The sequence below is a fragment of the Myotis brandtii genome, unplaced genomic scaffold (assembly GCF_000412655.1).
Source record: "Myotis brandtii unplaced genomic scaffold, ASM41265v1 scaffold934, whole genome shotgun sequence".
NCBI classification, from domain to species: domain Eukaryota; kingdom Metazoa; phylum Chordata; class Mammalia; order Chiroptera; family Vespertilionidae; genus Myotis; species Myotis brandtii.
Window position 1 is genome coordinate 761,281 of NW_005371854.1, and position 26,466 is coordinate 787,746.

At 41.2% G+C, this 26,466-nt stretch overlaps 1 protein-coding gene across 1 annotated transcript in view; it reads right to left on the reverse strand.

Annotated features, from left to right (window-relative positions):
* Positions 1 to 26,466, reverse strand: part of SPON1 (spondin 1, extracellular matrix protein) — a gene marked incomplete at its 5' end in the record, with an annotated part of 256,193 nt that overhangs the window by 172,932 nt on the left and 56,795 nt on the right. Inside the window, one exon of the mRNA XM_005885895.2 lies at positions 13,748 to 13,881. Within this exon, the coding sequence (XP_005885957.1) occupies positions 13,748 to 13,881 (134 nt within the window). The remainder of the gene's footprint in view (positions 1 to 13,747; positions 13,882 to 26,466) is intronic.

Genomic DNA, 26,466 nt, shown 5'->3' on the forward strand with positions numbered 1-26,466 from the left:
TTCCATTTTAAAAGATTGGGGGGGCCACTTTTTGAGGATTCAGACTTGGTCCTTGGAGTGCACATCTCTGATTCTGTTTAGAGCCTTGTTATTTCTAGCACTAGTTGGATTGGGCTGTGGATTATTCCTCTGTCAAATCATGACTTAACACTGGAATCAACGCTCTCTGCCCAATTTTTTATGGGGGTGGATTCTTCTTTAGCACAGCGTGTATCACAGTTGTTGGCTGAGGGAAAAGACAAGGTGAGTCTTTCATCTCAATGTACAAAGAAACAAGTACAAAGATATACACTAGTGTGTTACTGCATCTAGTGTTCCCCCTACAGAGGCATCGTCAGAGAGGTACTGAGGCCACCGTCACACACGATAGATGGTAAAAAGTAAAAGCCAAGGGCGACCACTGAAAGCCAAACACAAAAAGGTGAAGGTAGAGAAACCAGATCCGGGAAGTGGGTTTACCTAGCAACACAGCTGGTGTGAAAGGAAGATTCCCTCCAAGCAACGTGGACTGGAACAGCAAGGCCTGTTCAAGTACATTCTGACTCATCAGATTTCTACGAGGAGCCACAGATGTGTTTAATTTTATACACGGAGACCAATTCACACACTGTGAGCATGCACGAACCCAGCTGCCTAAGCCACATAAGCATAGCGGATGCGTAAGAGGGAGCGGTGACCCTGGCTGCCAGTCTGGGCGCTGATTCCTCAGCCACAAGACAAGACTCGGTCCTGGGACTTTCATCTGGGGTTGGGGCCCAGCCACCCATCATTCACCACCCCCGGATTTTTCCTGTACTCTGGAAGGCTTTTCTGGGTAGCTGGGACTGTTGTTCAAGGTCTGGGTGTAATTATCACAAAACAGCCTCTGACTCTAGGAAAAAAAAAAAAAAAGGAGTTTGGACCAAGTAAGGAGATGATAGCTAACCAGTCCTGCACCCAAAATTGCAATTAGAGCAATTCTGATGTCATCGTTAATCATGCCGATTTATGTTTTGAAAGGAAATCAAATGATGAATATAATGATTATTTCTGTTTCTGCTTCCCCCTCTCGTTCGCCTCAAAAATTGGCAACAGCACTAAAGTCAAATTAAACATCTGTTTGAAAAATAAGCTGGAGTGCTGATGACAGCTGCCCTAAACTTACAAATGCGCCACAGCTGTCAAACTCTAAATTAACAATGATTTTCATTTATGAATAGCATAGAGCTAAGATATAAAGGAGCTTTTTCTCCTCTGTTTTCCCAGCGTCCAGGGGCTATTTTTATGTGAAATCTTAGGGAAATGCCCAAGGAAAAATGTAGCTGAAATCAACCTGCAATAATGAATCATGAAAGGCGTGGGGGACATTCTTCTTAAGAAATCTCACTTATTCATTGGCTTTAGGCTGAGTGTTCTCTGTGCTGCAGGGAGTTGTGTACTTCAGGGACAAGTCTTTGATTGCTGGTTGAGAGTGAATGGTGATGGAGCCGTGAGCAGCTGCAGGGGAACTCCTTCTACAGCCCTGAGGATCCTCTGCTCATCTCTCCAGCATGGTTTGCATCTTCAATGGGCTTCATGCAGCCCATGCTTCTTCCAGAGCAGTGGTTCTCAACCTTGGCTGCACATTAGAATCACCTGGGAATCTTTTTAAAATCCTGATTTCTGGGCCTCATCCTCCAGAAATTCTGTTTCTTTGTTATGGGGTGAGGCCACAACATTAGTAACAAAGAAACAGAATTTCCGGAGGATGAGGCCCAGAAATCAGGATTTTAAAAAGATTCCCAGGTGATTCTAATGTGCAGCCAAGGTTGAGAACCACTGCTCTAGGCTGAGTATGAGGCCCAATCAGGATTTAAAAAAGATTCCCAGGTGAGTCTAATGTGCAGCCAAGGTTGAGAACCACTGTTCCAGATGACGGTATATGCTTTTGTGACCCTGTGGACACATGCTGGGTGAAAACAATTTAATCAAGCCATTTGGGTGACAGGATAAAATAGGCTAACTTGCTTCACACTTACTTCATGACCCTGAAAGACAGAGTAGGTGTGAAACCACTTCTTTGTCCTTTTCTACCCTTGTCCCAGGGTCATCACTATACGTTTCTGGGACTGGGAGAAGGTTTGGGAGAGGAACAACATGCCTATTGTATGATCTATTCCCTAGTTTAAAAAAAAAATACATGGACTGAAAGGTTAATGCAGGTATGATACCACCTGGTACTTTTTCTCTGCTGCCTAAATGTTTCCATTTTTATCCTTTGACCATTTCATGTAAAAGATGCTCACAGGAATAAATAAATGGTGGTACATACATGTAATGGAGTATTACTCAGATCTATAAAGGAATGAAGTACCATACGTGCTACAACATGGATGAACCTCTCAAACATTACTCAAGTGAAAAAAGCCAGATGCAAGAGATCACATCTTGTATGATTCTATTTATATGAAATATCAAGAATAGATAAATCCATCGAGACAGAATGAGGACTGGTGGTTGCCAAGGGCTGGGGGAAGAGGAGGATGGGGAGAAACTGCTTAATGAGGAAAGAGTTTTACGTTGAAGCAATGGAAGTGTTTTGGAACTAGATAGAGGTGGTGGTGGCACAACATTGTGAATGTGCAAAATGCTACGGAATTGATGACTTTAAATGGTGAATTTTATGTCATGTGAATTTTATCTCAATTTTTAAAAAATGTCCACAGGGCCAACACATTGTGTTTTGATCCCACTGTGACGAGGAAAGGGACTATATGGGCAACTGCTGTTCCATCAGTGGGAGAGGACTGGGACTGGTCTCGCTGCCAGGGCCCTGGGCTCGGGTGCACAACTGGGGCGGGCTTCAGCCAATGGGCTTGCATGCATGGGCTTACAGCCCATGGGCTTGCATGCATGGGCTTACAGCCAATGGGCTTGCATGCATGGGCATACAGCCAATGGGCTTACTCATGCATGCCCACCAAGTTATCGTCAGCATCTGACCCCTTGCAGTGTTGGCACTGTCCATGGAGCAGGGCTTCAGCGATCCCACCTGAGCTTCAGTTTACTGCTGTGGCTGGGGCGGCTCTGCAGTCTGTACTTTCTGTTTACGTCTTGACGGCTTCCTCCCCTGGGGGCTGCACCCTGCACCTGGGACTGTAGCTGCTGAGAGAAACTCCGCTGCCATTGGACAGCTCCCAGGACCGGTGCCCCCGCCAGCCTTTCAGGAACCCCTGGCATCTGGATTCCACCTGTTGGATCGTAGGTCTTAGGGTATCGAAGTCTTCCTGAACCAAGCACATGTTGCCCCTTTAGCCATGACCTTGGTCTTTCCAATGCTCTCCCAAGAACCAGCTACTTTAGCTGGTTGGGGATTTTCACCCCTTTCTGCAGGCTCCTCCCCAGGAGGTTCTAGACAACCTCAAGGGAAAGTGGCCCTGACTTACGACAGAGGAGCCTGTGGTTCTTCTCAATACCTAACGCCAGGAAAATTGTGGGGTAAGCTGCACCCCAGCCACGTCAGATCCTGCTCACCCTGCCAGCCTGCTCTAAATCACACACAGTCATCCCGTGTGGGTTGTCTGTGTTATTTCCTTCCAAGGTAAAAAGAGTTGGTGAGCTCCATGAAGCTACAAAGTATTATGAGTGCTGGCTAATTCCTCAGGACTCATCCTCGCTTCCCACTAAGAAGCCTTTCCCTGGCCAGATCTCCGGATTTGTTTTCCATTTTTAAAAAGACATTTAGTTTCCTCACTTGGGGAACAACATCTCCTCCCACAAGGCAGTCTTCTACCCCTTGGTTTATAGGAGGGGGCTGTACCCGCACAGGCCAATTGAGGCAGAATGTGAGGGTGGGGGTTGGTCAAGCTCAGCCATTGTAGTTTAGTGGTGACTAGTTAACAACAAGAATTTTTTAAAATATATTTTATTGATTTTTTACAGAGAGGAAGGGAGAGGGATAGAGAGCTAGAAACGTCGATGAGAGAGAAACATCGATTCAGCTGCCTCCTGCACGCCCCCGACTGGGGATGTGCCCGCAACCAAGGTACATGCCCTTGACTGGAATCGAACCCGGGACCCCTCAGTCCGCAGGCCGACGCTCTATCCACTAAGCCAAACCGGCTAGGGCAACAACAAGAAATTTGAAGTCAGACAGAAGTGGGTGTAAGACTCACTTCTCCCACTTAACTGCTTTATTACCCTGAATATAAACTCTGTAAACCTCAATGTTATCATCAACAAAATGGGAATGACATAGAGACCTATAAGTAAGCTTTAATGAGGATCAAGTGAGAGAAAGCATGCAATACACCTAGGGCAGTGCTTAGCAAGACATCTAAGTTACCTACACTGCTATTCACACTAACCGATGCATTGGGCACCTCTCTATGCCTGTTCACATCCTCTTATTCAATTTTGACTCCAAACACTGTTGTGCTGTGTCCAGCTCTGCCCCACTGTAACTGGGTGATACACGCCTTGCCTGCACGGTGTACCTCTTGTTTCCTATACCAGAGCTTCTCCGATACTGTAGTAGGAGTTCAGAATCTGAGGAGTGTTCACATGTGTGCAATCCATAAGCACAGGGCGCCCCCACCCCTTGATTAATGGAGGATGGAAGCTAATGGATAACAGCTCTCTCCTGTATCTCTGAACATAGTATTCTGAGACACATGTCATTGCCTTTTCAAAAGGTCCCAGCAGGATCAAGCACCACTTGCCTATAGTGACAACCAAGTCAATAACACTAGACTGAATCACATTCACACACCCCTCCCACCTCCCCTTCCCCGCCCCTCACTTCCCGCTCTCTGCGATCACTTCCCAAATAAACCACCTGCATATAAACCTCTGTCTCACCTGGACTCTTGGGAGAACCTGGGCCAGAAATCAGCAGTTACTGAGTTCCTAGCACTGGGGGATTCATAAGAGCAGGGGTCACTATGCTTTTTCTATGAAGTGCTAGAGAAGGAATATTTTATGCTTTGTAGGCCATACAGCCTCTGTTGCAACTTCTCAATTGTGCTGCTTTAGGGTGAAAGCGGCCCTAAACAATACATGGAACATGGCTGTGTTCCAATAAAACTTTACTTACAAAAACAACCGGTGGGCCGGATTTGGCCTATAGGGTGTGGTTTGCCAGCCCCTGCATTAGGGCCACAAAGAGGAGCAAAATTGATCCCTTTCTCTGAGAAGCTCATAGTCTCCTGTTGGGTGGAGAAGTGCCTGGAAATGAGGCTCTAAGGCAGCTCAAACCAGTCATAAACGACCTTGAACACCATGCTAAGATATCTGACATTATTCTTTGGCAATGGGGAACATTAATAAATTCTCAGATCTCGTAGCTACTGCAGCTGGGAATCGGTTATTTCACTGGCAAGAAGTGAATTGCTTCTTTTTAACATTTATGTGAAACCCAGGCCTGCCCGAGGGCTGCCTCCTCTGCACTCCTCCAGCAGCACTCTGAGTGACACCCAACTCCCCTCACCCACCCCATTGTATCAACAGGGCAGAGGTCCCTAATCTGATAAGCCTTGAGACCAAATGTGTTTCAGAATTCAGAATATTTTTGGATTTCAGAAAGATAATAATGTGAAAATTCCATATATTTTGTATTATCCCCATTAGGACCTGGGGCAGCATCTAACACATTAATATTTACACTAAAAAAACTACAAATACTTTTTTAAGTGCTCACCCAAAAATATGTTTATTGATTTTGAGAGAGAGAGGAAGGGTGGGAGGGGGAGAAAGAGAGAGAGAGAGAGAGAGAGAGAGAGAGAGAGAAGCATCAATTGGTTGCCTCCTGTATGTGCCCTGACCAGGAATCAAACCTGCAACCTAGGTATATGCCCTGACTGGGAATCGAACCCACAACCTTTTGGTGTATGGGATGATGCTCCAACCAACTGAGCCACCAGGCCAGAGCAAGACTATAAATAATTTCAAGTCAGTTCAGGGCAGGTTTGAGCCCTAAGTGAGTTAAGAAAAATATTTTGTATTTTAGAGATTTTTGAATTGCAGAATTGTAGAATTGCAGACTGTGGACCTGATTTGTTTTGTTGTGTTTCACCCCTAGGCTGTGATGTCCCCAAAGACAGTCTCTGGGTCCTCAGTACCCGCACACAGGAGGTGCTCAACCAACGTTCCCAAGAGAATGAGCAAACAAGAACGGCGGAGAACAGTGTTCAAGGAGGGCTTCGGGGGAAGAAGAGGCTGGTCAGGGGCTCTCGTAAAGGCCCTGGGGATGCTTTAATGCTCTGATTAGGATTCTGAACTTAATCTTGAAGGTGATGGAAGCTCCGGCTCTAGTTATTAGGTAAGTGGAGTGACTCAGCTGCATATGAGGGCGGCAAGTCTTGTGCCAGCGGAGGAAGGTGCTCGGGTAAGCAATTAGGAGGTTCTTGCAAGAGTGAGGCAAGAGGTGTCTGTGACTAAGACGGTGAATGCAAAGCAAGTGACAGAAATGACAGCTCTGGCAACTAATGATGTTGGGGGAGAGGGAGAAGTCGGCGTTGAACCTGACCTAGTGGCACCAGTTGGAGATGGTAGAGTGCAGTATTAAGATTACAGACTCCGGAGCCCAGATGTTTCTGTTTAAATCCCAGCTCTGTCACTTACCCTGTGACCTTGGGCAAGTTCCTTAACCCCTCTGTGCCTCTGCTTCCTCTTTTTCCCCCCCTAAATATATTTTTATTGATTTCAGAGAGGAAGGGAGAGGGAAAGACAGAAACATCAACGATGAGAGAGAGTCATCAATCAGCTGCCTCCTGTGCAGCCCGAAACCTGGGCATGTGCCCTGACCAGGAATCGAACCTGGAATCAAACCGTGACCACTTGATTCATAGGTTGATGATCAACCACTGAGTAACCCTGGCCAGACCTCTGTTTCCTCTTTTGTATTCACTTCCTAGGGTCGCTGTGAAAATTAAATACGTATTTGTAATGCATCTAGAAGAGGACTTGGCTCTTGGCTATTACTATTACCTGTAATCAACCATTGTTTCATAAGGTTGAATTTCCAAAATGATTCACCAAGTGACTGTCTCCTCAGGACTAGGATGGCACCTCAGACCCTCCCGGGAAGTGACAAATGAGTGTCAGAAATCTAGTAATAAGCGTGTGCAATAAAGGCAATAAGTGTATGGAAAGAGAGGATCACTTCAGGGGACAAGATCTATCCCATTCATGAGGGCTTTTTCTTTCAATGAGTTGCGCCTTCGCTGTAGTGCTTTTCAGCATCAGCATTGCAGCATGCCAGGGAAACTTGAAGTGCTGGATCATTCATTTGGAGGGAGAAGGCTATAAGGAGGGCTGCCTGGAAAGCTTGTAATTTAGAAATGTTCAAATCTTTGCATCCAAATGGAAATGGTGTCAGGTTTGTGCCAAAAGGAAAGTCGTAATTGCTCTGTGCTTCCCTTCGCAGCCCTCCTGGGCAAAGCAACACAACCAAGCAGGCTTCAGAGCTGTCGTCTGCAGACATTGAGCAGACTCTGCAGCTCATTCTACCAGGCTGTCATCTCCCAGGAACATTACCCAAACACTGCAACACAAATGCTCCTTTTTTGCAAGTGAGGGCTCTGCAGCAAACCTGGCATCGCCCTTTTCATCGTCCCGAACCTTGCTGCCAGATTTCAGTGTCCTTACTAACTTTTTAATGAGCCTTCCTTCCAGCATGTCTTTTGCAAGCGAGGGCTCTGCAGCAAACCTGGCATCTCCCTTTTCATCTGTCCCGAACCTTGCTGCCAGATTTCAGTGACCTTACTAACTTTTTAATGAGCCTTCCTTCCAGCATGTCAGGTCACTGTTTAATAACCACTGATGGCTCCGTTGGTCCTCTTGAGTCCAGTTCCATCTCTTTATCTTGACATTGGAGGACCTCCATGATTGAGCAATGGATTTTGGCCCCCAAAGACCTTCTAATCTTGCTAACTCTGCCTAGTGTCTCCCAAGGCTGCCATTTTCCTCTGACATCTAAGCTTTCACTTCAATTTTCACTCTGTCCACCCCCTTCACCTGGCATAACCTCTTCCCTTCTATCCATTCATCCAAATTCTACTTCAGCCTTTAAGATATAAACTAACCTTTCCAAGAAGCTCTGGTGCTCCCATGAGTCCAACCCCCACTCATCGCCTTTCTGACTAACCATGCTTAATTTCTCCCCTGTTCCGTCTTGGGCTTGCTGACTTTTGCACACATATTTTTATTTATCACAGCTAGACTAAAAGTGTCTTGGAAGTCAGGATCAGTGCCCTGGGCACATGGTAGGTGCAGCTGGAATACTGATTGCTTGGTTGGTTTCCCAACCACCTTCCACATGAAAAATATAGAGACTCTCTCAACTAGATAAAGGGTCTTTCTCATCTTGATTGCAGACACAATTTGAAACGTGTACTCCATGTTATAGTTAAAAGTGAAATATAATGGCATTCCTGTTAAAATCAGGAATAAGCATGACTACCACTATTTAATATTCTAGTAGAGGTGATAGGTAAGAAACTAATGCATGAAAAGGAAATAAAAGGTATACTTATTCATTATCTCCCCCAAAGAATGAAAGAACAAGTCACCAGAACTATCAAGAGAGTTTGGCAATGTGCCGATTCAAAGTCAAGGTACAAGAATCAATAGGTTTCCTGAACACAAGCAATCATAGATTAGAAAGTATAGCCGGAAAAAAAAAGCCCATTCTAAAAAGCAATAAAACCATAAAACACCTATGAGGGGAAAAGCCTCATAAAAATGCACAATCTAAATGAAGAAAAATTACATTACTTTGCCAAAGGACATAAAACACCTGAATAAATAGGGGATATTCATGTTTCTGACTTGGAAAACATATTGTAGGGATGCTGACTTTTCTCACATTAGACTATTAATTCAGTGAAACACCATTAAAAAATCATACTGTAAGTTTTGTTGAACACAACAAGCTTATTCTATGATTTACCTGCAATTATGAATCTGCTTGAATGGCCACGGACATTTTGAACCATAAGATTAATGAGCAATAACTTGCTATCAAAACATAAAATAAAATTATGATACTAAATGGTGTGGGTTTCATGCAGGGATACAAAGATCAGCAGAACAGAACAGACTTGTATAAAAATTTATATTAGATAAAGTAGCATGTCACATAATCAGGGAAAGAACAAACTTTTTGATAAATGGATGTGGGATAACTAACTAGCCATTTTGAGAAAAACAGGTAGATTTTGATTTCCCATCTGTGCTGATGTCTTGGGCTTGCTTCTCCAGATGCCATCCCCATCCTTTGGCACCCTGGTCTCTGCCCGAGAGGGGAATCAATATAAACTATATTAATATCAGTGGACTCCATCGTCCTGAGAATTGGAGCCAGGCCAAAGGGGAGGACTAGCAGGAAATCTGAGGAAGGGAGTTGGGATCCCTATAACCTCAGGCCAGGTGCTTCCCTTCACCAGAAGTCTCAGCTCCTGAAGGTAATGGTCTCCTCGGCTCTGGGCTCTGTCCTCTCTTTCCCCACCTCGTGCTTCTTCTGTTCTGGGTGGTGAGAGCTCCTCCCACTGTTTTTGTGGTCACACAATTGTAAATAGACCCTTTATTAAACTGACCCTATGGCGCCTCAATTTGAGCTTACCCTCTGTTTTCTATTGAGACTTGTTTGTAGCATATCATTCACAAAAGTAAATTTCAGGAAGATTAAAGACCTAAATTTATTATAAAATTTATAAAAATATTAAAACGATGGGAATATATGTATAATCTTGGATGTAGGAAGGTTCTTTTTAAAATAGACACAAATCAAAATTCATAAGGGAAAGGATGGATAGATGAGATTAAAATCAAGATTTTAATTTTCTGGATGACTAGATACCCATAAGCAATGTTTTTTAAAAAGGTAGAAAAAATATTTGAAATGTATAACAAAGCATTATTATCTGGAATATATAAAGATCAATTTTACATATAAGTACATTTAAGTATATAAAATTATATATGTAAATATTTTTACATAAAATATTTTATATAATTATATAAAAAATACTTTAAAATCAATTTTTAAAAGCTACATCATTAGAAAAATAGGCAAGAATATGAACAGGCCCTTCACAGAAGAGGAAACAGAAATGGAATATATATGAAAAGATTCTTAATATTACTAGTAAGCAGGAAAATGCAAATTAATGTAATATACCATTTTTTAAAACTATTAGATGGGTAGATCTTTAAAGATTGATAATACCAAGAGTTATTGAGTCAATATGGAAGCAGGCTCTCTTGTTCATAGTCAGAGAAGATGTTTAAGTTGTCAAACTTTATAGAGGAAAATCTGGCAATGTCTATTAAAATTATAAATGTGTATCCCTTATGATCCCATATCTTGGCATCTACCAGGGATAAAAACTTGCATATTTGCTCAAAGGCGCATCTACAAAGGATGCTCATCATAATATTATTTGCAATAACAAAAAACTGGAAACAATCTAAATGTCCATCAACTATGGAATAACTAACACATTCCCACTATACATGGTTTGCAACAGTTTTTAAAAAGAGGTAGAGCTATATTTTCTGACCTGGATATCTCTCCAACACATCTTATTTAGTGAAAAGCCATCCAAATTCAGTACATCACGTAGACCATGAAACCATTTGTGTATATTTAAATTTCCACAAAAATGAAACTATGTTCTTTTATCCTTATCTGCATATAGCATAAGATAAATCTAAACAATAAATACCAAATTGATATATTTGCTACCATTGGGTAGGAAACGCTGAGATTCATTAGGGGCAATGTCAGGGTTGGTTTTTTTTTTTTTCACTTCTTCTGTATTCTGTATTTCACTATTTTCTGTATTATTTGAAATGTTACAATGTAAATGTATGTACATCTTATCTTGAAAACTATTAATTCTTCAGTGAATAGTTTTAGCTTGTATTAGTTCCTTCAGAAGAAACAAAGAAAAGGAAGAACATGGGGTTTTAGAGTTATATGGATGTGTGACTTCAAGAAACTTGTCTAGCCCTGGCCAGGTAACTCAGTTGGTTAGAGTGTCGGCCTGATAAGCCAAGATTGTGGGTTTGATCCCTGGTCAGGGCACATTACAAGAATCAACCAGTGAATGCATAAAGAAGTGGAACAACAAATCAATGTTTCCTCTCTCTCTCCCTCCCTCCCTTCATCTCTCTAAAATCAATGAATAAAAATTAAAAAAAGAAATTTGTCTAATTCCCTGAAACTTGAATCTTCATTTGTAAAATGGGGGAGTTGTTGTGAAGATTAACTTAGATAAAACCTGTGAGCTGTGCAGCTGTGTTCCTGGTACAGAGAAAGTATTGGTTGACTTTTGCTCTCTCCTGCATTTGGCCCATGAGAACCTCAAGGGCCAAAAACATACGTCAGTTGCCTATACATATCATGCGTATGCAGATAGAGCTCAGTTACATTTGCTGAAAGAATGAGTGAATGCACAAGCCACATTGCTTAACTGGTAATAAATAAATGTATGTTCACATATGTTCATTGTTAATGGGTAAACGAGAGATGCCTTTCTGGCTTCCACCAGGGAGATCAAATGCTCTGGTTTGTGAGAACAAGAAATCATAGAAAAACAGAGATCTAGGTGAGAGTAAGGTTTTTAGAGTGGAAAGACTCATCACGTAGATCTGATGTTTTCCAACTTTCTTCTCCAGAGCCCCAGGCCCTGCAGAGGGATAGGGCCACCATGGGCAGGGGCGTGGGTGCTAGAAAGCCAAACTGAGACCTCGTGTTCAGGCTGAGAGATTGGACATACTAATGGACAATGGGCAGACCATATATGACAATGACAATAGAAATCTGACCCCGACCTTTGCAGCAACTGGCCTGGGAAGCCAAACCACAACCTCTAAAGCTATCAGCCCAGAACGTTTAGGACTTGGTCAATGACTGCCCACTTCTCTAACCCCTCCCCCCCTCCCGCCCCACTGCCTCCTCTATTTTTAAGTCATGACCAACCAAAGAAAGCCAAATGCACTCTCCAAACCAATTGCATAAGAGGCCGCACTTCTAGCTATCCCCCTTTCTGCTCCCCCATGCCAACAACCTCCGACCAGAACATACCTGCAGTCTTTCCTCTTTTCACTCTAAAGCTTTTCCACTCCTCTGCTGCCTTTGAGTCTCTGCCAAATGCTAGTGATGATGGTCGCTGACTCCCTTGATATACAGCAAGCTCTGAATAAACAGATTCTGCGTGTTTTCGTTTCAGTGGTCTCTTGATTTCCACAAGGTCTTCTCCCACATTTCTACTAGATACTAGATATATGTTATATATTAAGTTTATATGTAAAATTTCATTTTAAAACTTCTAGTTGCTATTTTTAAAACAAATCTCCAATGTAAATTAACACCAAGAGCTAAAGTTCTACTGCTAATTTTTTTTTTCAAATCACCAGTGTAATTAATGCCAAGAGCCAAACTTCTCAAGGAATCTGAGGAAGGATGCTCAGCTTGCATTAAACTAAAAAAAGAAACAGATGATGCCCAGACAGAGCAGCAAAAGAGAGGGCTGAGTCTGGACAGGGGACAGAGGTTCCTAGAGATCTCTGTGGGGTTTTTTCCATAAGTCAGGCCCAGCTGAGTCCGGAAACTACAGGGATTGGAGTGGGGAGGTGAAAGCCTTCCTTAGCATACTCTCCTGGGGGCTGGCCTGGTGTTAACCACATTTGTAATTCTGTTGAAATGTCCACATGCCAGAGATGCAGACAAATAAACCAAATACATGAATAAGGCCTTGGGTGGTTTAAAGAAGAGGAAGACGGTTGGGAAGGTCCCAGCCCCTACCTCCATGGGAAAGACTTCTCAGATATTGGAATTGGAGCCTTGGTCATCTAACCATGACTATTGTATATCTGAATTCCTAAAATTCTCACCGTCACTCTATACATTCTGTAAATCTATTTAAAATAAGTCATTCCTAGTTTCTAAAGCTGGTGAATGTCAGTGGATGTCTCAGTAGAAAAGGAGCTTTGCATCAAGTAAGTCTGGGGAATGCTGGATGAAACCAAGTTAAACAGATTTCGTTGTAGCAGGATTTTGTAAAACCTTCAACATGATAACATATGCTGTGAATGTGCAAGAAGAAGATACAATATACAGCATTTTTCAAACTTGTTTAACCACAGAAGTTGATTTCTTGCCCATCTATTTACATCTCCCTGAACACCACTCTATGGCATACAGTTTTGGAGACACCGTTTTGAGATAATGCTACCTCTCAGAGGAAAACTATTAGCTGGTTAACACTTCTGATCATTTATTGTAACTTACCAAAAGGAAAACCAGGAGGTCCCCTAGGAAGTGGCACAAGAGGGCAATTTTGATGGGAGAAGGTAAAACATAGGATCATAAAGCAGAGCTGGAGGCTAATGGAGTTTACAGTTGGGTCTCAGGTCAGCCTGGCACAGATTAAGGTTACTAGTTATTAGATTCCAGATGGAGAAAGTCAAAGATTATCCTCACCTGGTTTGTAATTTTTCTTGACCAGCCATAGTAGCATTATCTCTAGGAAGATAGAGAGTGGCCAGGAGAATCACTGTATTAGGTGAAAATCAAGATTTCGGCAAATGATTCTTTTATAGCACTTTACCAATGATGGCCTCCAGTCCCATTTTGGAGTGGAGATAACTGAGGGCAGAGAAATGATGCAACCTGCCTGATGGCCCAGCAAAGCCACTTCTCTTTCTGCAACCACACCATGAAGCCTTTGGTGGACCGCAGGGGAGGGGAGTGAAGTGTGATGAGAATTCCATGCTCACTTACTTTAGAATGACACAGCCCGTTCCTGCCGGCGGTGCTATCCAGAACACCTGGATCCGTGTCCTCCTCCGTGGGGTGCTTTCCGTGACCGCGACAGGGCAGTTACTCATAAACTGTGTTTCTTCTTCATCTATGATCTATGGAAAACCAGCGGAAAATGAACACATTAAAATGTGCTTCGTTTTGGGAAGGCTCTTATGTTTCTGAGTTGACACTTCCTTCATTTTATTTTTAAAGCTGTCATTTTGTGTTAGCAGCTCTCGATCTCCAGACACCAGAGTAGTGCCTGGCGTAGAGTCCCAGTCACTGCTTGTTGGATTAACAAGAGGGCAAGGACTGGGCATATGTCCTATGCTCTCCAGGACCGGGATCTTGGGTCAGCACTTTGAGGATCAGGAAACTAGGGGATGATCTTGCTCATTTCACTAAGATAAGCCGTGTCCCACTTCAGGGAAGGGAGAGGAGAACGGGAAAGAGAAAATTCAAAGCAAACACTCTATAGGGCTAGTTGTAACGCAGCAACAATTTTATAACTTGAAATTAAAGTGTTATAAGAAAACACCCCTTTGGAGAAGTATCACAAATTACATGAAGTTCCCCAGCTTCGCAGCACTGTTTTCCCGTGGTCTCTACTTTGTTTCTTTTAAAAAAATGATTTTAGAGGGAAAGGTAGGGGGAAGGGAGAGAAAGAGAAACTGGTGTGAGAGAGAAACATCGATCAGCTGCCTCCTGTAAGAGCCCTGACCAAGGATCAAACCTGCAAATTTTTGGTGTACGGGAGGACACTCCAACTGACTGAGCCACCAAGCCAGGGCTCTCTACTTTCTTAACTTGTACATGAGATTAGTATTGTCCCAAGTTAGCCATCAAGGTTTCCAATGGCACTGCAAAAAAAGCTGGTAGCCATTCCCATTCCCCAAGGCTGCCTTCAGCATTTCTCCTGCTTGCTTCTGGGTCTGCTGCCAGTACTTGCCTATTCATTTTAGTAGAGCCATAGACTATGGATCTTTTGGGGAATCATCTAAATTCAATTGGTCTTAAGTGCCAACTCCAGTTGACTGGTATGTCATGAGGAGTGTTAATAACATTAATGGATGACATTTATTGAGTGTTGAGTACGAGCCAGGCACTAAACTAAGTGCTTATCTGAATTACTCATTTAATCTTTAAATATAATCTAATAAAACTATTAAACCCATATTGTACTTGTTTCACTTTTTTTTTAAAAAAAAAATCCTCTTCCTTTTAGCACAACAGGTTAAAAAAAAAAGGCACTCAAACTCCTTAATTCATCATATATTTTCTTCACTGGACAAAGCCAAGGCAGTTGTCTATTACATTTGTTTATCTCTGTATTCTTTACCCTGTTCCCATTTCCCTCCTCTATTTAACACTTACTCCTAAATATTTAATATATGTCCTTCTGTGTGTGTGTGTGTGTGTGTGTGTGTGTGTGTGTGTGTGTGTGTGTTACTTACTTGAAGTTACATAGAATTGTTTTGTATTTTAAGGGTGTTATTTTTCACTTAACCTTATGCTTTTGGGATATGTCTGTGTTACTATATTTGAATGTAATTCATTGATTCTGTTGCCTAGTATGCCATTACATGCATAGACCACATTTTATCTATCCACTCTCCCAGGGAGGAGCACTTAGCTGACTTCCGGCTCTTTGCCTCCAGAAACATTGCTGCAATGGGTCCTCATGCTGTTCTACTTGTAAACGCACATGGGAGTGTCTCAGCAACATAAACCATGTAGTGGGATTGCTGGGCTGTTGGGTTGTGGGTATAATATTAATTTCACTAAGTACTGCCAGATTGTTCTGCAGAATGACTATGCCTACTTTTCTTCTATTAGCTATGCATTAGTGTTCCCATTTCCCCACGTTCTTACCAGTACTGTGATTGTTGGACTTTCTAATAATTTCCAATTTAATAGATGTAAATTAGTATCTTGTTTTGATGTAAGACTAGCACATTTGAGCATCTCTTCACAAATTTATCAGGTTTCTCCTGTGAACTGTCTACTTAAAATCGCTGTCAGTGGATTTTCCTATATTTTTTTTTTTTTTTTGCTGATTTGTAGGACTTTCTAGATATGAATCCTTCATCATTTACAAATATCTTTCTGTCACTCAGAGGTTCATCTTATCTTTAAATTCTTCATTTAACAGAACTCAATTAATTTTAATCTAGCCAAATTCATCAGTTTCTCTCCCAGGGCTTGTACCTTTTTAGTTTTGTCTAAAAATTGAGATCACAAAGATATTGTCCAATATTTTCTTACATTAAGTTTATAATTTTACTTTTCACATTTAAGTCTTCAATCTATTTGGAATTTATATTTTTAATATGATGGAGTAGGGATCCAACTCCATTTCTCCATACTGTGAGCTACTTTAAAAAATTTAATAAACTTTTTGAAGGGCAGTTTTTTTAAAATATATTTTACTGATTTTTTACAGAGAGCAATGGAGAGGGATAGAGAGTTAGAAACATCGGTGAGAGAGAAACATCGATCAGCTGCCTCCTGCACACTCCCCACTGGGTATGCGCCCGCAACCAAGGTACATGCCCCTGACCGGAATCAAACCCGGGACCCTTAAGTCCACAGGCCAATGCTCTATCCACTGAGCCAAACTGGTTAGGGCTGAAGAGCAGTTTTAAATTTACTGCAAATTTGAGCAGAAATTACAAGAATTTCTGGATACTTCCTGTGCCCACACACACACAACTTCCTCTATTTTCAACATGTAGCAGCAGAGTGGTACATTTGTTACATGAACCTACATTGACACATCATTACCATTCAAAGTCCATAGTTTATATTAGGGTTCACTCTTGGTGTTGTACATTCTAATGGTTTTGAGAAATGTATAATGACATGTATCTACTAAAGGCATTGTACACTGTAGTATTGTACTGAAGAGTCATTTCTTCTGTGCTCTCCCTATTCATCCCCCAACCCTCCAAAAAAACTTGGCAACCATCAGTCTTTTAATATAATCACTTATTAATTCCAGGAGTTTTTGTCTTTTTTTTCAGGTTTCTCTACATATTGTCATGTCACTTATGAACAAAGACTTTTATTTTTTCCTTCTCAATCTATATACCTTTTATTTCCTTCTCTTGTTTTAGTGGATTATCTAGGACTTCCAGTAACATGTTGAAAAGTAGTGGTGAGAGGGGATCTTAACAGGAAAGTTTCAAGTTTCTTACCAGTAAATATGAGATTAGCTATAGGTTATTTTTTGTAGATGTTCTTTATCAACATCTTGATTGAGGACATTCCTCTCTATTCCTAGTTTGCTGAGTTTTTAATATGAATGTATATTGGGTTCTGTCAAATGCTTTTTCTTTATCTATTAATATGATTATGTGATTTTTCCTCTTTATCCTGATCATGTGATAGATTACATTTATTGTTTTTAAAAGTTGAAACAACTCTGCATACTGGGATAAATCCCACTTGGTTGGGTGTACAATTCTTCTTATATACTGTTGGATTCAATTAGCTAATATTTTCTCGAGAATTTTTGCATCTATGTTCATGAGAGGTACGGATCTTAGTTTTATTGCAGTGTCTTTTAGTTTTAGTATTAGTGTGATGCTGGCTTCATAAAACGAGTCGGGAAGTAGAGAATAGGTATAATTTCTTCCTTAAATGTTTGATGGAATTCACTAGTGAACCCATCTGGGCCTGGTGCTGTATTGTAAGGTTATTAATTATTGATTTAATTTCTTTATTATAAATAGGCCTATTCAGATTGTTTATTTCTTCTTGTGTGAGTTTTGGCAGATTGTGTCTTTCAAGGAATTAGACAATTTCATCTAGGTTATCAAATGTGTGGGCATAGAGTTATTCAGAATATTCCTTTGTTATTTTTTTAATGGACATAAAATTTGTAGTAATGTCCTTTCTTTCATTTTTGATATTAGTAATATGTGTTCTCTCTCTTTTTTTCTTAGCCTGACAAGAGGCTTATGGGTTTTATTTATCTTTTCAAAGAGCCAGCTTTTGGTCTTGTTGATTTTCTCTATTAATATCCTAGTTTTAATTTCTTTGACTTCCACTCTAATTTTTATTATTTATTTTCTTCTGCTTACAATGAATGTAATTTGATTTTCTTTTTCTTATTTTCTAAGGTGGAACCTTAAATTATAAATGTTAGATCTTTATTCTATCCTGATATGTACATTCAATGGTATAAATTTTCCTCTAAGAATTGCTTTTGCTGCATCCCATAAATTTTGATAAGCTGTATTTTCATTTAGTTCAATAGATTTTAAAATTTAGCTTGAAGTTTCTTTATTCACCTGTGTGTTAGTTAGAAGCATGTTGCTTAATTTCCAAGTATTTGAAGATTTCTGTTATTGATTTCTAGTTTAATATCATGGTGGTCTGAGAGCAGTCATTGTATGCTTCCCATTCTTTTAAACTTAAGGTGTGTTTTATGGACCAGAATGTGGTCTATGTTGGTGAATGTTCCATATAAGCAGCGGTTCTCAACCTGTGGGTCGCAACCATCGGAAAACACAGATAGCATATCAGATATTTACATTATGATTCATAACAGTAGCAAAATTACAGTTATGAAGTAACAACGAAGATAATATTATGGTTGGGGGTCACCACAACATGAGGAACTGTATTAAAGGGTTCGGGCATTAGGAAGGTTGAGAACCACTGCTTTAGAAGAATGTGTAATCTACTATTGTTGGATGAAGTAGTCTATATACATCAATCATATCCAGTTGATTGATGGTATGGTTGAGTTCAAGTATATCCTTATGGATATTCTGCCAGCTGGATCTGTCCATTTCTGATAGGGGTGTTGACGTCTCCAACTATAATAGTGGATTCATTTATTTCTCCTTGCATTTCTACTAGTTTGCACTTCACATTTTTTGATACTGGTTGTTAGGCACATACATATTAAGGATTGTTATGTCTTCTTCAAGTATTGACCCCCCCTTATCATTTTGTAATTCTCTTTTTATCCCTAGTAAATGTCCTTGCTCTGAAGTGTGCTGTCTGAAATTAATATAGCTATTCCTGTTTTCCCTAAGGTGGAACCTTAAATTATAAATGTCAGATCTTTATTCTATCCTGATATGTGTGCTGTCTGAAATTAATATAGCTATTCCTGTTTTCTTTTGATTAGTGTTAGCATAGTATATCTTTCTTCATCATTCTACTTTTAATCTATATGTCTTTTTATTTATTTACTAGAGGCCCAGTGCACAAAATTCGTGCACAGGTAGGATCCCTAGGCCTGGCTGGCGATTAGGGCCAATCTGTGTGGTGACTGGTGAGCGATCTGGGTGGCTCCCCAACTGGCACCCGCCTTGGCTGGCCTGGGTCCTGTGGGCAGCTCCCATGTTAAGCGTCTGCCCTCTGGTGGTCAGTGTGCATCATAGCGACCAGTCATTCCACCAGTTGGGTGATTTGCATATTAGGCTTTTATTATATAGGATTCCTCATCCAAGGATATTTTTTCCATTGATTTCTAGAGAGAGTGGGAGGGAGGAGGGGGAGAAAGAGAGAAACATCGATGTGAACGAGACATATAGATTGGTTGCCTCCCACATGAGCCCCTGCTGGGACTGGGGAACCTGCAACTGAGGTACATGTCTTTGACTGGGAATCAAACCCGTGACCTTTCAATCCTCAAACTGACACTCTAATCACCGATCCAAAATGGCCAGGGCACATGTCTTTATATTTAAAGTGAGTTTCTTGTAAACAACACGCAGTTGGGTTTTGTTTTTTTATTCACTCTGAAAAATCTGTCTTTTAATTGGTGTATTTAGACCATTGACATTTGAGGTAATTATTGATAATAGTTGGATTAACCTTTGCCATATTTGTTATTATTTTCTACTTGTTGCCCTGGTTCTTTGTTCCTATTTTTGTCTCCCACACATTATCAGCCTTCTGTGGTTTTAACTGAGCATTTTATATGACTCTTTTTCTCTCTTTCCTAACCATATTGGTCATACTTTTTCTTTTGCTTTTTTTAGTTGTTGTCCTAGAATTTGCTGTATAGCATAAATTTTCAACCAACCCAAGTTACTTTCAAATGATACTATATTGCTTCACAGATAGTGCAAACCCCTTATAATATATTCTTAATTTCTCTATCATGTCCATTGCATTGTTATCATTTATTTCACTTATACATAAGCATACATAAGCATATTTATAGCTATAAGTATATGAAACTGAATACATTGTTGTTGTTTTGAAAAAAACTGTTATTTGTTTGATCAATTAAGAATAAGAAAAAAATAAAACTTCATTTTACCTTCACTTATTCCTTCTTTGATAATCTTCCTTTCTTTGTGAAGATCCGAGTTTCTGACCTATATTATTTTCCTTCTCACTAAAGAACTTTTTAAACATTTCTTGCAAGGCAGGTCTACTGGTGGCAGATTCCCTCAATTTTTCTTTGGCTGAAAAAGCCTTTATTTCTTCTTCACTTTTGAAGAATAATTTTGCAGGATCCAGAATTCTAAGTTAGTGGTTCTTTTTTTCTCAACACTTTAAATGTTCCACTCAACTCTTTTTTGTGTGCATAGTTTCTGAAGAAAAGTTTGATATAATTCTTATCTTTGTCCCTTTACAGGTAAGGTGTTTTATTCCCCCTCTGGCTTCTTTTAGGATTTTTTCTTGTCTCTGATTTTCTGTAGAATAAAAATGATATACCTAGATGTAATGTTTGTGACACTTCTCTTTCTTGATGTTCTCTGAGCTTCCTGGATCTGTGGTTTGTTGTCTGATATTAAGTTGAGGAAATTCTCAGTTGTTACTGTTTCAAATATTTCTTCCGTTCTATTCTCTCTTTCTTCTCCTGGTATTCATATTACGTGTATGTTATACCTTTTGTAGCTGTCCCACAATCCTTGGATATTCTGTTCTGTGTGTTTGTTTTTCAGTCTTTGTTCTCTTTGCTTTACAGTTTTCAAGGTATCTGTTGATATATCCTCAAGCCCAGAGATTCCTCAGCTGTGTCCAGTCTGCTAATAAGCCCATCAAAGGCATTCTTCATTTCTGTTCCAAGGTCTTTTATCTCTAGCATTTCTTTTTGTTGTTGTTTTCCCCCCCTTAGGGTTTCCATCTCGGTGCTTACATCACCCATCTGTTCTTGCATGCTGTCTACTTTATCCACCAGTGCCCTTGGCCTATGAATCATGGCTGTTTTAAATTCCTAATCAGATAACTCCAACACCCCTGCTATGTCTGGTGCTGATACTTTCTCTGTCTCTTCAAACTGTATTTTTTGCCTTGGGGTAGACCTTTTAGTTGTTTGTTGAAAGCTGGACATGATGTACTGGGTAAAGGAACTGAGATAAATAGACCTTTAGTATTGTGGTGGTGAGGTGTGTGTGAGGGGTGAGGGAAGCCTTCTATGGTCCTATTTTTAGGTCTCAGTCTTTTGGTGACTTGAGCTCCTGCACTGTGAACGTCACAGGTGCTTCTCAGTTTCCCCCTACTCCTTAGATGAGACAGGGTGGCTGGAGGGCTGGGGTTGTGTGTTCCCTCCCCCGCCCCTCCCAAAGGTTAGGCCCTGATAAAACAGTTAGTCCTTATACATAAGCATGCATAAGCATATTTATAGCTATAAGTATATGAAACTGAATACATTGTTGTTGTTTTTAACTATCTGATCGATCAATTAAGGGCAGGCCTTATTGAGAACAGAATGCTCTGGCATATTAAAAATTATTCATTTTCTCTTCCCCCTGCCAGAAGTGCAAGGAAATTTTTCTCTGATATTCACCGTGAGGACAGATGTGATGGAGCTCCTGGAGGTAAAACTCACAAAAGTTTTGTTCCCCTCCCCGAATTCACCAGCTGGGTGCCCCTGGAGATTTTAGCTCTCAGAATTGCCCACGCTGAGGAGCCTTTAGCAATCTACCAATTACAGTTTAGGTTTCCTGCCCTGGTCTGTGGAGGTTTCTGGTCTGATAAGTTGTGATCTCTTTGACCGAGCGCGCAGCTTCGGGAGGGACGTACATGGATCGGTGAGGGAGGAGGGGGACACCCGCCTAGCCAGCCAGATCAGCCGAATCAACCCTGGCGATCAATGGGGTGACAGATGTCGCAACCAGATCGCCCTCACATCTGTGAGCTGCTTTTAATATTAGTTTCAACCCATCTTTCCCCCACTTTTTTGTGATGCCACCTCTCTCTTATATAGACTGATGATGCGATTTATTGTCAAACAAGGATGGAAAGGGCTGTTATTAATAATTGTTCTGGGACAACAGGCAAAACTGAGACTTTCCCAGGCAAATGGGACATATGTTCAATGTAATCGTGTACCAGGTTCCTAAACACTCATGTTGTTTCTGGCAGTGTAATATATTTTAATATCTGGAAGGGCAAGTCCCTCTTCCTTGTTCTTCTTTATCAACACTGTGTTATCTGTTTGTGGCTCTTTATTTTTAGGAGCTCCCTTACCTCTCTGTCATTTTATCTTCCTGATGTGACGAAATCCCAATCCTAGATGACCTTCTCACACTTGTGCAGCACAGGGCTGCTGGACAAAGCCTGTGATAAGGTCAATTATCTCCTATATTAATTGACTCCTAGCCTCAAGTCTGCCCTGTCACTTTCCCACTCTTGACAACAATGATTTCAAATCTTCCCAAACCTCTTATTGTATTACTTTGCCTCTTACTTAACAGGAAACAAATAAACAAACAAAACCAAAGGTTATCAGACATAAAGTTCCACATTTTCCCATCTGCAGCCACCATGACCTTCTTCATTCCTGTTATAACAGAGGAGCCATACTTTTTTTACATCTCTGCTTTGGTCCCATCCCTTCTTCCTGACTCTAGCAATTACTCCCTTTCTCCCCTCCAGATTCAACTTTTGCCACAACTAAATCATTCCCATTAGTCTTTTAAGCACCTTTGAGCCTCTCCACTTAAAAATTAAGAGACACTCAGTTAACTGTAGGCAGCGCCTGGGAAGGCACATGAGCTGATTGTCGGCTGAGTCCAGTGGCATCGGCAGAGCCACATCCTGGAAACATACTGTGACAGAGGTAGGTATGTTGTCAGCCTGACCCTTAGCTCAGGTGCCAGGGAGTGGGTTTCATTATCTAAGTTCAGCCAGGCGCAAAGAACAGATGCAATTATCAGGGCTCAGCCAGGAGTGACAATTACAAAGAAGCCACAAGAATGAAGAATTACAGCTTGATCTTTAACCATGATTTCACATAATTTCCTTTGTCCTAAACTCTAGTAAAACTTCCTGGAATCATGGCTGTATATATAAACGCACTGCACCAGCTCTGGGTCACTGTCTCTCCATCAGAGGGCAGCGTCCCACCTGGCCCCAGCTTTCCCTACTGTCTCTGTGTCTGTCTCTTTTTTTTCCTTTTCTCAATCCCCAGCTGCCCCTACTTAGGACTAATCCACTCTCTAGCAGTGATGGTTGAGGTAAAGAGAGAAAACTTATAGTTAACCCTCATCCCCTTCTGATTATGGTGTTATCTCTCTTCTCTCCATCATAATGAAATTACTTGAAAGAGTTGGCTATATTTACTGTCTTCACGTCACCTCCCACTCATTTTCAATCCAATCCCAAGGTTTGCAGATACATCACACTATCCAAACAGCTCTAGCTAAGGTGATCCCTGGCTTTTTAAAAATATATATTTTTTTATTGATTTCTGAGAGAGGAAGTCAGAGGGAGAGAGAGATAGAAACATCAATGATGAGAATCATTAATAATCATTGATTGGCCACCTCCTGCATGCCCCCTACTAGGGAACAAGCCCAGGCAAGTGCCCCAACCGGGAATTGAACCATGACCTCCTGGCCCATACATAGATTGACACTCAACCACTGAGCCATACTGGCCGGGAACTGACCCCTGGCTTTTGCAATGCTTAACCCAATAGGTACTATGTAATCTTTGTTCTTGAAACATTCTTCTCTCTTGGTTTCTGTGCCATGGCTCCTTGCTGCTCTTCTCCCCACTTCAACTTTCTTGTCCACTCTTTCTCTACTTTCTTTGGCTGCTCATCCTACTCTACTGGCTTTTAAATCGGAAATTTCTCAAGTCTCAGTCCTGAACCCTCTCTTGTTCTGACTTTATTCTTTCTCTGTAGGTGATCTCATTCAGCTCATGCTTTAATTACTACCTCTGTGTAGATAATTCACAAACTTATATTTCTAGTTTTGGCTGCTTCTCTGAGCTCCAGGCATGTATCTCCAACTTTCTATATTCTACTTGCATTTCCTCTTGGATCAAAACACCTGAAATCCACCTTGTCAACAACTAACTTAACAATCTTCCCTCTAACCTGGTCCTATTCCCATTGTACAAGTCAGAAATGTTGGACATCATTCTTGGCTCATCCTTCTACATCCAAATGCTTCCATTTTACCTTCCAAATAGCTCTTGAATTTCTACTACTATCCCTACTACAACCCTAGATGAAGCTGCATCATTTAAAATCTCAAACAATACAAAATTATCCTAACTAGTCTCTGCACATCCTCTCTTGCCTTTCTTCAGTTTGTTCTCTACATTGCAAGCCAGAGCAATTTTTAAAAACACAGATATAACTAGAATATGTCCCTTTTTAGAACTATTCCACAGCTTTTTATTGTTTCCAGAATCAAGACCGAATCCTTACCAGAGCTGAGTCCCTGCCTTCCTGCCTCTGTAGTCTCATTGTGCCATCTCCCTCCTTGTTTTCTGCTCTTGGCCACGCTGGTCTTGCTTTCTTCTGAAGCTTAGTCAGTTCTATTTCCTTCCTCCCTCCCTTCCGTCTCCCTCCCTCCTTTCCTTGTTCCCTTCATTCCTTTCCTCCACCTCACTTTTCATTGAAAAGCCTTCCCTGTCTCCTTCACTATGGCAATTCCCCTTCCTTATATATGTTCTCATATACCCATTCCTCTCCATTTAGACTTTATATCACACTTCTCATTTTACATGTATTTGTTTGATTCCTTGATTAACATCTACTTCTCTGATCATCTGTAAGCTACAGGAGGATAGGTATTGTCTCTTGGTGTGTTTTCCCCCCCATTGTGTCTTCAGCGCTAACACAGTGCTGGTACATAATAGGTGTGCACTGAATAAATAGGTGTACTGCCTCCTCCCTTTGGTTGCAAGATTTCTGGCTCTGTGCCTTGGTTGCACTATCTGCCCAGTTCCCTTCATTAGACAACTCCCTGGACTTCCTGCTGACTTTAGACTTTGTTTTCCTAAATGATTATTAATAAATGGCTAGCATTTTTGAGCAGTATCTATTAGCTAAAGACTTTACATATATTATTTTCATTCCCCTCAAACCTTATTAAGTCTATCATTGAAGAAACTACTGTGATGCAAATGGGTTCAATAACCTGTCCAAGTCCCGTAGTGGTAGAGCTAGGAGTTAACGCCGGCCCTACGTGGCTCTAATGCCTGTGCTCTTTTCCCTATACCACAGTCCCTCCTAATAGTGTCATCTCCCTTATGTTAGGTAAGAATTTTCTCTCTAGCCGGGCTTAGTCCCATAGAACCGCACACACTGGTCCAGCCCACAACAACAAAACACCCCGCTCCAACACACACTCAGATAGTTGGTAAATGTAAATAGTAGTCCTTTTGCTTCATACTTTCTTGAAGAGTTCTTAGATTCCCTGTGCAGCTTTGTTGGGGTGAGGGTGGATTTCCAAACAGTGTGATTTTCTTGGACTTGTACGGTGGCCTCCAGTGAGGACTCCCTTTACGTAAAGGTTGTCATAGAGAACTCTCTCAGGGACCACTAATCCTAAATCTTTTATTATTATTATCTTTATTGTTGTAAGTATTACATAGGTCCTCCTTCCCACCCGCCCCCCACCCCTGCCCATTAACCTATTCCAGCCCACAATCTTTAAAATCTTTGGGAGGGTTCTGGGTGACTACATTGGGAAAACTAAAGGGAATTAATATTTAATCGACACCTACTATGTGCCAGGTACTTAACAAGGTCACATCATTGAGTTCCTGATGGGAATAATTATTACCATTTTACAGGTAAGAGAATGAAGCTGAAGTGATCTGCCCTGAATTCTGACCCCAGGCTATCTGGAGCCAACGCCTGTGCTCTTTCCAGCTGCCTCTGGCAAAAATTCCAGTGGGCGATAAGACGAAGGCCCTTGGCCCCAACTGAAACCAAGAAGAACGTTTTCCAAACCATTCAAGCCCAGTCAGGTAAATACGGGTTCAGTTGTTTATCCACAACCTCAGTTGCCAGATGGTGATTAAGTATTGAACAGAAGGGGTTGTTTCCTCCGATTCAGAGAATGCTTCCAAAGTTGTTTGCTTTTCAGAAAATATCAGCTTCTTTCCATAAACTCTGGTTCTATCAGAACCTGCTCTTGTGCCTGTCCCCAACCCCCAAACGTCTCCACGTGTTAGCCACCAACTAAATGTAGTTCCCTTAAAAAGCCTTCACCAATCATTTTATGTATTTTTTAAAATCAACTTCAGAGAGAGGAAGGGAGAGGGAGAGAGATAGGAACATCAATGATGAGAATCATTAATTGGCTGCCTCCTGCTCACACCCTACTGATATTGAGTCCAGTATGTACAGTATGTAATTATTTTTCATGTCCGGGGCATGTGCCCTGATGGATAATTGAACTGTGACCTCCAGGTTCATGGGTCAACACACAACCACCGAGCAACACCAGCCGGGCCCTTCACCAATCATTTCAATC